The following is a 15,452-nucleotide window of genomic DNA, read 5'->3' on the forward strand; positions in this document are numbered from 1 at the left end:
TATATCTTAGTTACTAATCCTTCAGATTATTAAGCCTAAGTAATGCTTTTATAAATCATTGTTTAGCTAAGCACATCATTGTAAAAGAACTTATGGATGCTTGTTGAAACCAGATGAAACAGGCTAAGCAAATGCAAAACAAATAGAAGTGCATTTTGAAGAGACTTTCTTGAGTGATATTATTGATGTTTGAGCTGATTTGAGAAGTTTTATCGTTTTATAAGTTAATGAAATATTTTTACAACTGGTTCTCATCGAGATAACAATGGATGACATGTCTTTAAAAGAAGAAATGTATGCACATTTAGATAAGTTCTATGCTTGTGATGAATTTGCCAGGAAGTTGGTTTTAGAAGATTTTAATAACGACGATGAAGAAACCATTCAAAGTGGAAGTTTAATGGAAGGAGCTTTTCTAGTCCCTTTAATGATCCCAGTTGAAGACAAAAACTATGACTTGGATGTGATGTGTGTAATTGGTGAGTTTTCAAAAGAACAAGCAAACTTGTCGTTGATGGAAACAGAATACCCAGGCTACTATCTTATTAATACTGAATATGAATTCATCAAGGAAATTTGTGAAGATAATCCAGCTACAAAGGCTTTTTTAATGGGTGAAGGAACTATTAAAGACATGTTTCCTAATGATAATGATGATTTCAATTTTCATCACAATATGGAATCTGAACACGGATGTCCAGCAGGAACTACAAATCTATCTGATATCATTGGAGAAGAACAAAAAGAAGGAGAACATGAAAAAAAAGAAATAGATCAATTGTTGACGAATATATTGATGGGTGCTAAGATTGACATGGTATTGTGTTTACGCATGGATTTCTGGTCCATAATCACAGAAGAGTGGTTTATAAGGGACCGTTATTTTCCTGATTTAGAAACTGTATGTGAAATTCGCGAGGTTGGATGTACATTGGTGCGAAAGGCGATTGGAGATGAAAAAAATACATGGCGGTTGTCTTTCTCTGAAGCTGAAGCCATCTTGGCGCTTAAGCAAAGTCCCTTTCAAAAGAAGAGCTACCTCTTAGCGAAACTAATTTTTACTTTAGAAAGTAATGGTCTTATTGATGATAAAAGTGAACGGAAATTATCTTCGTATATCCTGAAGACTGTTCATCTTTTCGTATTGGAAAACACACCAAAAGAGGAGTTAGAGAAACTTGAGCAAACAAAAGATTATTTGAAACTTGTTTTTATAATATTCGAGAGATTATTAGATGCTTTAAAGGTTGGTTATCTTTCTTGTTATTTCGTGCTTGAAATGAATTTATTGCATGGCTTTGGTCAAGTGTTTTTAGATAACATCGCGTATCGTTTTGACAATCTGTTTAAATGTGACACGTTCATTGAAAAAATGGTCGATAACTTCAAAAGAAATCGAATTTTTGATTTTTTTTCGGAAGAGGTTTTGAAAGAAATCTCAAGCTCGTCATGAAGACTCCTATGTGGCTAAGCAAGTGATACAGAAAGGAGCTACAAATTGATTTAATGGACAATTTTTAACGTATCAAGTATTGTAGTAATCTTTAATCAAGCAGAAACCAAGTGATTTTTCTTTTGTCCCATGAAACCAAAAAGGAAATCATGGGATACGCACATTTTTTCTTGTGTTGGTGGGATGGAGTGTGTTGCATTGCACCAACGCGAAAAAACTTCTCGTGTCCCCAAGCCTTTATAAAGAAAATTCTATGCAGAAAACTCAATGCTTTCTAAGAGGACATCCGCACGCCTCGGAGGTCAAAGAACAAACTATATACCGGGTGTGCCACAAAAAAGTTTCTCTCTTTAAAACTAATTTTCCCAAAATCTATAAATTTTAAAAGAACCATTTCTATTCCATTGGAAAGAAGAAAGACAAACTTAATTTTGATGGGTCATTTATTAAATTCGGTTGATTAGATCGAGAGTTATGCTCTATTGAATACAAACTGATACAAAAGTTACTTTTTGAAAGTGCTCAAAAACGTTAAAAATCGACCTATCAAATTAAACAGAAAAATAATAACATAATGCATCAGTATTTTCGTTTCAGTCATTAAAAATGATAATTAGCTGTCTAAATGACCGTTTGTTATATAAAGGAAGATTGAATTTCAATAAAAGGTAGAAAATTCGTCGAAAAAAGCCAAAAAATCTGGTAAAATTCATAAAAATACGTCAAATATGGGTTTCGAGGTACATCCAGCCTTACATATACTTTATCCAGTCTAGAACCAAAAATCTGAGGAAAATCTCCTTAAAAGTAAATTGAAATGATTTTGATGAACCTTTTAAACCCTTCGTTCCATCAGTTTCAAAATTTATGTAAAATGGTCTTAATCATTTAAAGCCTCTTGCGATTACCAATTTTAAAATAAAAATTTGATAGGTCGATTTTTAACGTTTCGGGCACTTTCTGAAAGTAACTTTTTTATTCGATTGAGCATAACTTCTGGTCTAATGAATCGAATTTATTAAATGACCCATCAAAATTTAAGTTTATCTTTCTTCTTTCTGATGGAATAGGAATGGTTGTTTCTTAATTCTTAGATTTCGAAAAAATCAGTTTTAAAGAGAGAAACTTTTTTGTGGCGCACCCGGTGTAACCAATATATATAAAACATATGTAAATAATACCAATAATAATACCAATAAATAAAACCAATGTAGATATGACATTTCTCAAGGCTGGTTGGAAATTTTATTTTCCAAACAGTTTGGGAATTGAAAAAAAGGTCAAAACTCGATGTGAAAATAGATATTTTTGTAAATTTGATACCTCGGGTTGAAAAACTAGACTTTTTGGGTTGGAAATTTGTGTTTCTCCAAACTGTTTGGAAAACGTTAAAACTCTATGTGGAAATTACATTTTTGTGAAATTGAGACTCTTTCGATTGGAAAACTAGACTTTTACGGTTGGAAATTTGTGTTTCTCCAAACAGTTTGGAAAACGTTAAAAATCCATGTGGAAATTACATTTTTGTACCATTTTCTGCGCATGTCCTTTGAGAAGACCACAAGCAATTTTTCGCGCAGAACTATTTTGATGTATAGCTAACCTAGATATTAGGCTATAATGTGAGCAGTCAAGCTGTAAGTTTCCGTCAGGTGAGGCGTCCCTTCGAAGCGGCCTCGGTCAATCGCAGTGAGTTCGCACAGTGGTGGGATCTTTATAGTACAGTGGAGTCTCTTTAACTCGAACCTTTTGAATGTCTCTTAACTCAAACAGGTTTTATCCCTTCAATGTAACAATGCCTTATACTCAAAACCTGAACTCGAACAAATAAAAAATGTGTTCCCCGTGTGAACTATGAAGACTTACAGACAAAAAATGCCCTCGCGGCAAAAAGATGTATTAGCATCTCAGTGCATAAGAAAATAACAAATCAAACGAAAGGTCGTACCTTGTCTATTTGAAAGTCAATACAACCAACAACTCTCGGATTGGGCTCGAAATTTATACCAAGTCAATTTTTGTTCTATTGTTTTATCAATTCCTTTTCGTCTGAAAGAAATAAAATAATTATTAGATATTGCATGAGGATTAATGCTGTAGAAATTTAGTCCAGGCTAGTGCCTTTGACAATGATAACTTACGTTCCTAACAGAGGAAAGTTAAAATGGGCTCTTTACAAAGGGTTTTTTACATGGGGCGATGGAGGATAATATTGGATATTTTTTCCAGGGGGGGGGTAGTGAAAAGTCTACAAATTTGACTTGTTTTGGGGGCAAAATGAAGGATGCTTGTCCGGGGGTGAGATCTGTTGTCCGGGGGATCAAAACTCACGATGTCCAGGGGATAAATTTCCAAAAGATGTTATCCTACACCTCCTCTCCCCCATATTCAAAAAGCACAATATATGGTTGAAATCAGTTTGCCGTCGTTGTGGATATTAGTTAACAAGGGTCGATAGTGCTCTCTGTTATAAGCTGCTAGGCTGACCAATCATGGTGATTTTCATTATCTACACGTTTTTTGTAAGAACATCCAACAATTTTGAAGCCTTCTTGTGTTCCAACCCCCTCAGAAAAATCCTAGATCCGCCTCTGATGTGATCATGCTTCTATTTAATTTGATAGGCTGATTTTGGACGTTTTCGAGCAATTTTTGAAAGTAACTTTCTTTTTTATTCAATGGAATATAACTATTGCACTAATGACCCAACTTTAATCAATTACCCCTCATCTCTAAAACATGCTTTTTCTTTTGATGTGATATAGAGAATTCTTAAAAGTCCTGTACAAGTAAAATAATTGCTTTCTAGAGATTTCTAAGCCAATCAAAATACTGAAAACTGAAAACTGTGCAAGGTCTCTTCTGGCAACCAAATCCGTTGCTGAAGTCATCGCCCCATCATAAAAATCAGAAAGATTAGATTCAGTTTAGCAGGTTTTCTTCCTCTCAAGGAATTTTAAAGGATCTAACTAATATGTAGCAAACTTTTTTGCCAGTGATTAGTCACCTGTACCCTGCCCCCTGAGTCATGAGTAACAAACAAAGGAGAAATTAGTTAATTTGCTTTAGTCCGAAGAACAAGTGCAAATTATGGTATTTTCTCCTTTGATACGAGTGATTCATCGTAAATTGTATGACAAACCATACAATTCTGAAGTAATTGTGTGATGGCTGTTTATTATAATTTTATATTTTTGTAAACATTCAAATTGAAAAAATCTTTTTGCTCTTTTGTCTAGAAAGAAGACAATGTACTGCGATTTTTCTTTGTTTATATTTAGAAGATATTTGCATTGCTAAATTTCTGTCTTTTAAAGAGAAACAAGCAACATGCTGAACGGACCTACCTGGTGATCAAAATCAGATAAAAATAGGACAAATAGCAAGAGAGTAAGAAAGTGTAATGAGCAGCTTGAATATAGGCACTTTTCTGCCCAAATTTGCTCTAAAAATTATTTTTTCGAAAATCAGGCTCCATCAGAAATTAAATATTACCATTTTACATCAAAGTGCAAAAAATCAGAAAAGAATATCGATCCAATTAGCCTCCGTCTCGGAAGAGGACTGAGCCCGAATTTGCGGACGTTTTCACAGTTTCACTTTCGTTTTCGGCTATACGACAGCGTTTTCAAGCAGAAAGCAGAGGAAATCTGTGAAATTATGGCAGGGAATGCTAACCTATTTTTCCAGTGTTTCCCAAGATTGGAGCAAGATTATTGTTCTAGAAAGTTCATAAAGGCCTAATAGTTCCAGATTAGCATGATTTCATCAGAAAAAACATTTACACCAAAGCTCCTTATTGATATGTGAAGGCTACCAAAAATAGCAATGTCCTCCATCAGAACAACTTTAACCTATAAGGGACAAGGACAGTCAAGAAGTCTACTTCTTTGTTGAAAATTTGCACAAAATACTTAGAGAAAATGGTACTATGGAAGCCCATTCTATACTCCTAAATGATAGTTGAAAGATCAGCAGTTGAGAGGGTTGATTAAAATAGAACTCAAAGCACACAATAAAGTATACATATATATTTGTCCAGAAAGAACTGGCATGTTGCTTGCTTTGTTTTGGTGTTTAAAAATATGTACTTATCAGTCCTAAAAAATACAAATTCGAATATAATGAGGGCAATGAGTCTGGTTAAATGTTACTATATTTACAAGAAAGGATTACTGAAAAAATACTACTGTATATACTACTGATGAACTACAAACTAAACTCAAAAACTAAAACTTTACCATAAATTTACATTACGACAATTTAAAAATATATCTTTAATAGCAACAAAGAATAAAACATGGCTCAGAGCTAGTCAGAGCTTCAATTCAGTAGGTATAGAGCTTTCAAAATTTGAAAACAGACACTGCATTGGTTACTACAAGACATACTATCCACACGGTTTTTTCGATTCATGAAAAAAATAAAGTATTTATCAAAAAAGGTCCTCTTTTTTTTTGGTAATCAATTCCAACAAACAACAATCAATATAACAGTTTTTTGAAAACCATCCCACAGTGTAAACATTATCAACCAACTAAACCCACACCGCCAAAATTGTAAAAACAAGTCAATATAATTTCTATCAACAATTTCTCGTAAAATGTTTTTTTCCAACATTCTGATACCAATCATGGCTGGAGGCTTGGGAGGCATCATGTATAGAGTGACTGTGTGGCATTTCATTGCTTTTAATGATCACGATACCAAACATCAACCAAACAAAACTGACGCCAAGCCAAATCTGTCGATTAAAAATTTCCATGAAAATTATAATTGAAACTCGTAAAATGCTTTTTTCAACATTCTGGAGGTGTTCAAAGTTAGAGGTGTCATATGTAGAGCCAAGCAATACATGAAAAGTCATTTGCTATCCCATTTGCCATGAGATATATGAGTCAACAAATCAAACAAAAACCAACAAATCATGTCTCTTCACTTTCATGTCACATCGTGTTTATATGGGGTATCAGAAAGCCAATCCACAAGAAGAACTATCTTCCTTTATTATGGAGTGTTCCAAAACTATTGGTAGGTTGTTTGGAAGTAAAGAAACCCATACAGTTTGTTTTATTTTGAAGATTTAACTTGAAAACAAACTGCATCTTTCCAGTAGAAACTCATTTTTCAACCTGCTACATAACATTGGTCAGTCGGGTCTGCTACTAACATGTAATAGTTTTATTATAGCCGAGCTTGATAATCCGTAGGCAGAACTTGTTACATGTATTATGTGTATAATTATGTCAGTCGACTTGAATTATGATACATTACTCACATTTCACTGGATGCATTTTCGCTGTGAAATTATCCGCAAAATTTTCTGACCGCGTTCTGAGACGGAGGCTAATAGCGAGAAATGTTATTTTTCCCTAAAAATGACATAAGGGAATTTCCCCAAATGAGAAAATTTTTTAGTTTTTTTTTTTTTCGAGTTTTACAGCCAAAGAAAATTTTCCGGAACAAAGGCTTCAGTCGTGTTTTAGAGAACCTTGCCTTTTATCTTTGTCCAAAAAATTTGAAAAAACTAATGAAGCAATTTCACACCAAGTCCAGAAAACCCCAGTTTTAGGCACATTTTGGCCTAAATTTGCCCCAAAAAATTATTTTTTGAAAATCTGACTTCAGATTTTAAATAAGGTAATCCTTATTACATCAAAGTACAAAAATTCAGAAAAAATATCGATCCAATCGCCAGAAACGCTCTTTTTCCCTAAAAATGACATAAGGCAGCATAAGGGAATTTCCCCAAATAAGAAAAACCGATTTTTACAGCCAAAAAAAAATTTTCCGAAAAAAATGCTTCAGTCTCTTTTTAGAGAACCTTGCTCTCCATCTTTCTGCCAAAAATCAGGAAAAACTAATGAAGCAATTTTGCACAAAGTCCAAAAAAAACTTATTTTTAGGTAGTTTTTAGGCCAAACTTGCGAAAATCCGTATTTTACAACGAAAAAAAATGTTTCGAGAAAAATTACTTTAGCCACATTTTAGGGTACCTTGCACTCTATCTTTCTGCCAAAAATCAGGAAAAACTAATGAAGCAATTTTGCACAAAGTCCAAAAAACTTTATTTTTAGGTAGTTTTTGGCCCAAATTTGCTGCCCAAAAGTTTTTTTCAAAAATCAGGCTCCGTCACTTTTTAGGCATTGCTATTTTGTACCATTGTGCAAAAAATTTTAAAAAAACTAATGAGAAAATCCAGAGAAAAGCTGCTAACAGGAAAATGGTAAAAGGGAATTTCCCCAAAAAACGAAAATCTGTATTTTACGAAGAAAAAAAATTTTCCGAGAAAAATTACTTCAGCCACATTTTAGGGTACCTTGCACTCTAACTTTCTGCCAAAAAATCAGGAAAAAAAACTAATGAAGCCAATTTTTGCACAAAGTCCAAAAAAACCTTATTTTAGGTAGTTTTTGGCCCAAATTTGCGAAAATCCGTATTTGACGACGAAAAAAAATTTTCCGAGAAAAATTACTTCAGCCACATTTTAGGGTACCTTGCACTCTAACTTTCTGCCAAAAATCAGGAAAAACTAATGAAGCAATTTTGTCCAAAAAACCTTACTTTTAGGTAGTTTTTGGCCCAAATTTGCCCCCCCCCCCCAAATTTTTTTTTCAAAAATCGGGCTCCGTCACTTTTCAGGCATTGCTATTTTGTATCATTGAGCAAAAAATTAAAAAAAACTAATGAGCCAATCCCGAGAAAAGCTTGTAACAGACGAACGGACAACGGTCAAATTAAAGGACCTCCCGGTAGGTCCAAAAAGTCACTGTACTGCTACACTGTGAGAGGAGGGGGGAATGAAAGAAACAAGGAGCAAAATTGCCCGCCCCCCCCCCCCCCCCCCCCCGCCCACTGTAGATTGCAAAAAGTGGTAACAGCAGGTAATAGTACAGAGATACTTCTTTAATTTAAGAATAATCTGTGTTGCTTTGACACTTATAGTTGCCAAGTTTAAAAATGCTGAATGCAAGACAAGATGCGAGCAAAGGAGCACAAAATTGAGCTGAGGATTTTAGGAGGCAAAGCTCCTTAATCAATTTTATCAACATTGATTTGATGGAAAATCAAAACGTATCTAATAATACTTTTTTATCACTAATCGATCGTTTTCCTCATGTTTATTAGTTGTATTTTGCCATTTTTGAGTAACTTTGAGCGTAATTCAAATGAATTTGTGAAAATGTGGGAAGCAAAGATGATGCGGGCATACAGTAGGACAGAAGGTTGATTTGCGCAAAATGCAAGATACTTGGTAACTATGCACTTACCCCTGGATTGTTTTGGGGAATACTTCTATCAAAGTGTTTATGTGTCAATATGTAAGCATTGTATTGTTGGGATATATGAAAGAGAAAAGAGGTAAGTCCCCGGGGGGGGGTACTTAGGCAAAAATGGGTGCTGGGTATGTGCGTGCCTTAAGGGTAGGGTTTTTCACCCTCCCAAAGTCTCTCTAAGGGTTACCAAAACAACCAAAGTCAAAATCAGTCTCTCTAAGGGTCGGTTTTTTCACAAACTCGGGTCAAAGAAAAGTGAAAAGTCAAAAAAGTGAGAACATTTTTAAAAAAAGTGAGAAAATTTTTCAAAAATTAGAGAAATTTTTCGAAAATTGGCGTTGTTACTAAAAGAGGTAACGAGTGGTAACGAGTGGTAACGAGTGGTAACGATGTGGTAACGAGTGGTAACGAGGTGGTAACGAGGTGGTAACGAGGTGGTAACGAGGTGGTAACGAGTGGTAACGACGTGGTAACGAGGTAACGAGTGGTAACGACGTGGTAACGAGGTAACGAGTGGTAACCAGTTGAAAACGGTGGCCCTAAGTCTCCAAATTTGAATTTCTCGATTCTGGTGGTTTTGCAACAGATGCTGATGGCTCTTGAGGTTCTGCAGCAGGACCTGGCAGATCTGGTGAATGTGCAGTAGGAATTGGAGATTAAGGCGAATGTTATAGTGGAGTTGATGGATCTGGTGAATGTGATGGTAAACTTGGTTGTTTGGGTGAATGAAATGGTGGAGTTGATGATTCTGGTGAATGTGAATCAAAGATTTATGGTTCTGGAGGTTCTGCATTAGGAGTTGGCGATTCTGGGGAATGTGCATCAGGAGTTGGTGATTCTGGTGCAGCAGGAGTTATTGGTTCTTGTGAATGCAATGGTGGAGTTGGTGGTTCTGGGTGAATGCAATGGTGAGTTGGGTGGGTTCTGGTGAACAGCAGGAGTTGGTTCTGGTGAATGTACAGGAGTTGATGGTTCTGGTGAATAAAATGGGGTGGTGGTTTTGGTGAATGTGCAGCAGGAGTTGGTGGTTCTGGTGAATTGCAGCAGTTTTGGTGGTTCTGGTGAATGCATGGAGGAGTTGGTGGTTCTGGTGAATGCCAGGTGGAGTTGTGGTTTGGTGAATGCAGAGTTGGTGGTTTGGTGAAGGAATTGGAATGGTTTTGGTGAATGTACAGCAGGAGTGGTGGTTCTGGTGAATGTAAGGCAGGAAGTTGTGGTTCTGTTGAATGTACAGCAGGAGTTGGTGATTCTGGTGAATGTGCAGCAGGAGTTGGTGGTTCTGGTGAATGCAATGGTGGAGTTGGTGGTTTTGGTGAATGTGCAGCAGGAGTTGGTGGTTCTGGTGAATGCAATGGTGGAGTTGGTGGTCTGGTGAATTGCAGGCAGGAGTGGTGGCAAAGTGGAGTTGGTGTTGTGAATGTTACACCAGTAGTTGTGAATGTACAGCAGGAGTTCTGGTGTTTGGTGATGCAATGGTGGAGTTGGTGGTTTTTGGTGAATGTGCAGCAGGAGTGGTGGTTCTGGTGAATGCAAATGGTGGAGTTGGTGGTTCGGGAATTGATAGCGGGTTAATCGTTAGGCGAATACAATGACGGTGTTTGATGGATCTGGTGAATGCAATGGTGGAGTTGGTGGTTCTGATGATGATGTGAGTTGATGGTTCTGGTGAAGGATTCGGTGAATGGTTCTGGTGAATGGATGGTGGAGTTGAGGTTGTGGTGAATTCGCAGCAGGAGTTCATATTTGATAAATTGTTATTGAGATGTTATTTATGAAATGAAAACATTTATGGTGAATCTGATATTTTTTGCTATTGATCGCTCAATGTGAAACTATCTAGATTAAATGAGCTCTAATGGCGATTACATAACGATTATAAGTACTGTTCAATGCGTTGCGTGAAGTTGCGTTTTTTAACATCAATTCAACAACATTCTTTAAACCAACTACAGCGTTTTGATTAGATGTTTGAATACAATGACAAAAAAATTTTAACACAAGTAAAATATCTTTCAGGTTTCTTTTTAAACAAAATATTCTTCATCGTTTGGAACAAAATATAAAAATATAAGCATATCTTTGAGAGAATTACCGCAATATTCAATTTTGAAATGAAAATTTCTATCAATAAAAATCGATATTTGCAAAGCTAGAATTCGAGGAAACTTTTTCTCCCTAAAAATAACGTAGTTAAGAAAACTTCAGAAAAAAAACCATATGTTATCGTATAAAATACCTAACAAAATAAATATGTATAAAAAAAGGCCATAGCCTCGTGAACATTTTTTGTAGGGGAGCAACAACAATGACTTAACCATATCATATCGTACTTGAATTCCGGAGAATTTCATATATCAGTTAATCATATTTTTCATGTTTCCACGTAAACTAAACATAAAATTTTATTCAAAAGCCATTTTTCAGTAACTAGGAAAAGGGAATATGAAGGGTACGGTAGAGATGAAATAATTATTTCAAATAAACTAAATAAAAAGTTTACCCAAAAGATTATTGGGTCACTGCGATTTGAAATTCTCATATCCTCTAAAAGAACTCTTAATGAACACACCTAATGACTCAGAAGGAAAATGTTGAAACAAGAAGAAACATAAAAGTAAAAACAATACGAAGGAAAGCTTTAAAAAAACTGTACATTCACCAGAACAATCGACTCCTGATGCATATTCACCAAAATCAACAACTCCACCATTGGATTCATCAGAACCACCAACTCCTGCTGCACATTCACCAGAACCACCAACTCCTGGTGTATATTCACCAGAACCACCAACTCCACCATTGCATTCACCAGAACCACCAACTCCTGCTGCACATTCACCAGAACCACCAACTCCACCATTGCATTCACCAGAACCACCAACTCCTGCTGCACATTCAACAGAATCACCAACTCCTGATGTACATTCACCAGAACCACCAACTCCACCATTGCATTCACCAGATCCATCAACACCGTCATTGTATTCGCCTAAACGANATATTCACCAGAACCACCAACTCCTTGCTGGACCTTCACCAAAACCACCAACTCCACCATTTTATTCACCAGAACCATCAACTCCTGCTGTACATTCACCAGAAGCACCAACTCCTGCTGTACATTCACCAGAACCACCAACTCCTGCTGTACATTCACCAGAACCACCAACTCCTGGTGTACATTCACCAGAACCACCAACTCCACCATCGCATTCACCAGAACCACCAACTCCACCATTGCATTCACCAGAACCAATAACTCCTGCTGCACATTCACCAGAATCACCAACTCCTGATGCACATTCCCCAGAATCGCCAACTCCTAATGCAGAACCTCCAGAACCATCAATCTTTGATTCACATTCACCAGAACCATCAATTCCACCATTTCATTCACCCAAACAACCAAGTTTACCATCACATTCACCAGATCCATCAACTCCACTATAACATTCGCCTAAATCTCCAATTCCTACTGCACATTCACCAGATCTGCCAGGTCCTGCTGCAGAACCTCAAGAGCCATCAGCATCTGTTGCAAAACCACCAGAATCGAGAAATTCAAATTTGGAGACTTAGGGCCACCGTTTTCAACTGGTTACCACTCGTTACCTCGTTACCACTCGTTACCACCTCGTTACCACCTCGTTACCACTCGTTACCACATCGTTACCACTCGTTACCACTCGTTACCTCTTTTAGTAACAACGTTTGTAGTGCCACCCTGCCACCAACACCAGCAAAGGGTGTGACGAGGAAGACACGTGTGTGTAGATAGGATAAGGATGAAGGTCAGTCAGGTATAAGTAGTTAGTCATCATATCAGAGGGATAAAGTTTATATCGAAATCTGCAACAAAAACAAAAGTGGTCTCTTCTACTGATTGCTTCCCAGCACTCCTTAGCCTGGATATCCAGGCTGCTGTAAACTATTTCACAGTCTAGTTTTTGATATTTTATGTTCTGGTTTACAGCCTGGTCTCTTAGTCAGGCAGCTGAGGTCACATAAAAAAGTGCAGTAGCTACAAAGTTTGCGAACAAACTTTAAACAGTTGTTTTCAATAGATACGACCTTTCTGAACACAAAATCATCAACCGGACAGTTTGAAAATAATTACCGGACGCGTCCGAAAATATTTTCGTATTTGATGACGTCACAAGCAAAATGAAAATTTTTATGAAAAAAAGCATAGACATATTATATACCAATCGACGCGTTTTTTGACGTAGATTAAGAAAAAGGTCAGTAACTATGTCTGAAAATTTGATAATAAAAAGTTACAAGCTTCTAAAGTTTTGATGACGTCATATTTACACTTTCTTTAGGATCGATTTTCTCGAGTTAGGTTGAGAAATCATATATATCCACTTAAAAGTCTTCTATATCGATTTTTGAGAGCTTTCGAATGGAGGTCTTAGATTTCAATTTTGATAAGTTTGAATTTTTGATTTTTTTTTCGTCTCGGACAGGTAAAATTGACGTTACGGACATAAAAGAAAAGCGTTCTAACTTTTTATAGCAAAATTTTCAGATATGGTTACTGACCATTTTCTTAATCTACGTTAAAAAATGCTTCGATCGGTATATAATATGTCTATGTTGGTTTTCAAAATTTTTTCAGTTAGCCTATGGGCACGCATGACGTCATCAGGTACTAAAATATTACCGGACACGTCCGGTAAGTAATTTCAACAACTCCGGTTGATGGTTTCTAGATATTTAGGTTGTATATTTTCAATTAAAAGTGGTTTGGGATTGTTCGCACCCCGTCCAATTTTTTTGTGACCTCAGCTGCCTGTCTATCTCTAGAAAGTCGCGAAAGCCGTAAGGGCCGATCTATACGGAGCGGAGAAATTCTGAAGCAAAAATAGGATAGTCCTCGACTTGCTAGTGAAAATAGAGCTTTCTGTTACATGAAAACATGAAAAAGAAGAAACAGAGGCGAGTTCATTTTCCAAGAAAACATGGTTGGTTATGTTGATACATGCGAACTTGTTCATGGACTCTGGTGTAATCTTTGGATGTTTTAAATGGTGTTAGATCTTGTAAGGCTGCTTTTTATTAATTTCTGTTTTGCTGCCTTGGGTTGGCTAGGAAAGTTTTGGAAACATGGGTTTGCACTTTCATTCTCTAGCTAGAGAGACCAAGCTCTATAATTTTAGAACTTTGTATGTTGAGGTAAATTTTGTTTTTTCTAAAATTTTGAGCTTGGATATCCAGGCTAAGCACTCCTTCGCAGCTGTTTATCAAATCTCCACCAATGAGATTGCGAAAGCATCCATCGCCATCGGAGGGGGACCTTGAAATATCACATTTGGCTACTGTAAAGCTTCAGATGCATCCGGCTGGACTTAGAATTTTTTTCAAGTTGAATAGTGACCAAAGGGGGTCTCGAACCGGGAACCTATAGGTTCCGAAACCAATGCCCTATCCACTAGGCCAAACCGGCTGCCGAAAATTCGTTATTTGCGGGGTTACTTATACGAAAGTCTTAGTACTATATATAAATAAGTCTGACTGACGAGTTAGGCTGGGTTAGGCTAACTGTTATGATCGCCATTACTCCGAAGAAGCCACCACACGTGTGCACTGCCGGATGGGTGCACCGCCGGGTGGGTGCACCGCCGGCTGGGTGAGGGGTTAGGGATTTGCACCAGGGTGGCGAAGCTACACGCGCTACGCGCGGTATATGCGCGCGTCCCGCGCGGCCGGATGTATCTGAAGCATTAGCCGAATATAAAATATCTGTTCTGAAGGCATGTTCCAGCTGGATATGGCAGGCTGTTCTTAGCAAACTGAAGAAAAAAGTCTGCTGGAAAAATATGATCTGTTCTATTGAAGATTGGGACCAGCTGGAAAAATATAACTGTTCTGAAGTAAAAATTTCTCCCCTGGAAAATGAGGAACTGTTCTTAATTTCCGGAAAATCCTTCCAGCTGGCAAATAAGAACAGATATTTGCAAATTTTAGGTCGGTGGCTGCTTCTGAGATTGCCGCATTTCACACAACCCTTTTTGGCACCTGTGGCCTCTCAGTGCCTTGTACGACGGGAAGCTTTAAAGTCCCACCCTTAATTATATTTGTTTCAATCAGTCTAAACTTAAACTCTTACCGTCAACTGCTTTTGCTTTCGTTTTTAAAGGGATCCCTCGCTTGTTTGTGATCTTTAGGAAATCCAACTATATTGGTCCAAAAACCCCTAACAGCATATTCAAAGAACATAAAACTTACTGCTAGTTCCTGTAGAGATATCAATTTCAGATTCCTCTGAAAACAGTATGGCGTCTCCGTCTGACTGATACCAACACAACCGGGGCTCATTGGGAGTTCTGAAGCCGATACCGATTCTCCATAAACCCACAACTCGACACCAAGCAAAGGGTTTTTCTTAGGAGAAGAGCGCAGATTCTAGACTGTCCGAACCAGAGCTGGCCTCTACACTCGTACTGTAATTTTGGGGTGCATTTGTGTCGACAACTTGGTGCGACAAGAGCGCGAGAAAATTCGAAGGCCTTCAGAAGTCATTTGAAATTTCTCAAAGTTGAGTGAACATCAAAATTTATAATTTGTAATTATGGAGCGAAGAAAGAGTTTTGCGTGCTAATACTTTGGGAAGTTGCTTTTCATACGATTATGAAGTGAGTGTCTTGTTATCATTTTTAAGCGAGGGGTCCCTTTAACATAAGGTCTTAGCAACAGGTACCCCTGGGGAGAAGACAAAC

General features: G+C 37.1%; 2 protein-coding genes across 2 annotated transcripts; one reads left to right on the forward strand and one right to left on the reverse strand.

Annotated features, from left to right (window-relative positions):
- The first annotated feature begins 265 nt into the window (after positions 1-265).
- LOC136801234 (cyclic GMP-AMP synthase-like receptor 2) lies at positions 266-1,453 on the forward strand. The gene has a single exon (XM_067057867.1). It carries the CDS (start codon positions 266-268, stop codon positions 1,451-1,453), a length of 1,188 nt encoding a protein of 395 aa, XP_066913968.1.
- Positions 1,454-9,500: 8,047 nt separating this feature from the next.
- Positions 9,501-10,471, reverse strand: LOC136801210 (uncharacterized). The gene is made up of 2 exons (XM_067057843.1): positions 10,155-10,471; positions 9,501-10,098 (listed from the first exon to the last, which is right to left on the reverse strand). The coding sequence occupies exons 1-2, from the start codon at positions 10,469-10,471 to the stop codon at positions 9,501-9,503; spliced, it is 915 nt and encodes a 304-aa protein (XP_066913944.1).
- Positions 10,472-15,452: the final 4,981 nt, after the last annotated feature.

Source organism: Clytia hemisphaerica, unplaced genomic scaffold (assembly GCF_902728285.1).
Source record: "Clytia hemisphaerica strain Z4C2 unplaced genomic scaffold, Clytia hemisphaerica genome assembly, whole genome shotgun sequence".
In the NCBI taxonomy this organism is placed as follows: domain Eukaryota; kingdom Metazoa; phylum Cnidaria; class Hydrozoa; order Leptothecata; family Clytiidae; genus Clytia; species Clytia hemisphaerica.

Coding starts and splice junctions, on each gene's coding strand:
- LOC136801234 (XM_067057867.1), top strand. CDS start 266: ATGGATGACATGTCTTTAAAAGAAGAAATGTATGCACATTTAGATAAG.
- LOC136801210 (XM_067057843.1), bottom strand. CDS start 10,471: ATGAACTCCTGCTGCGAATTCACCACAACCTCAACTCCACCATCCATT. Junction 10,099..10,154: donor GTACATTCACAACTACTGGT/GTAACATTCACA, acceptor GCAATTCACCAG/ACCACCAACTCCACCATTGC.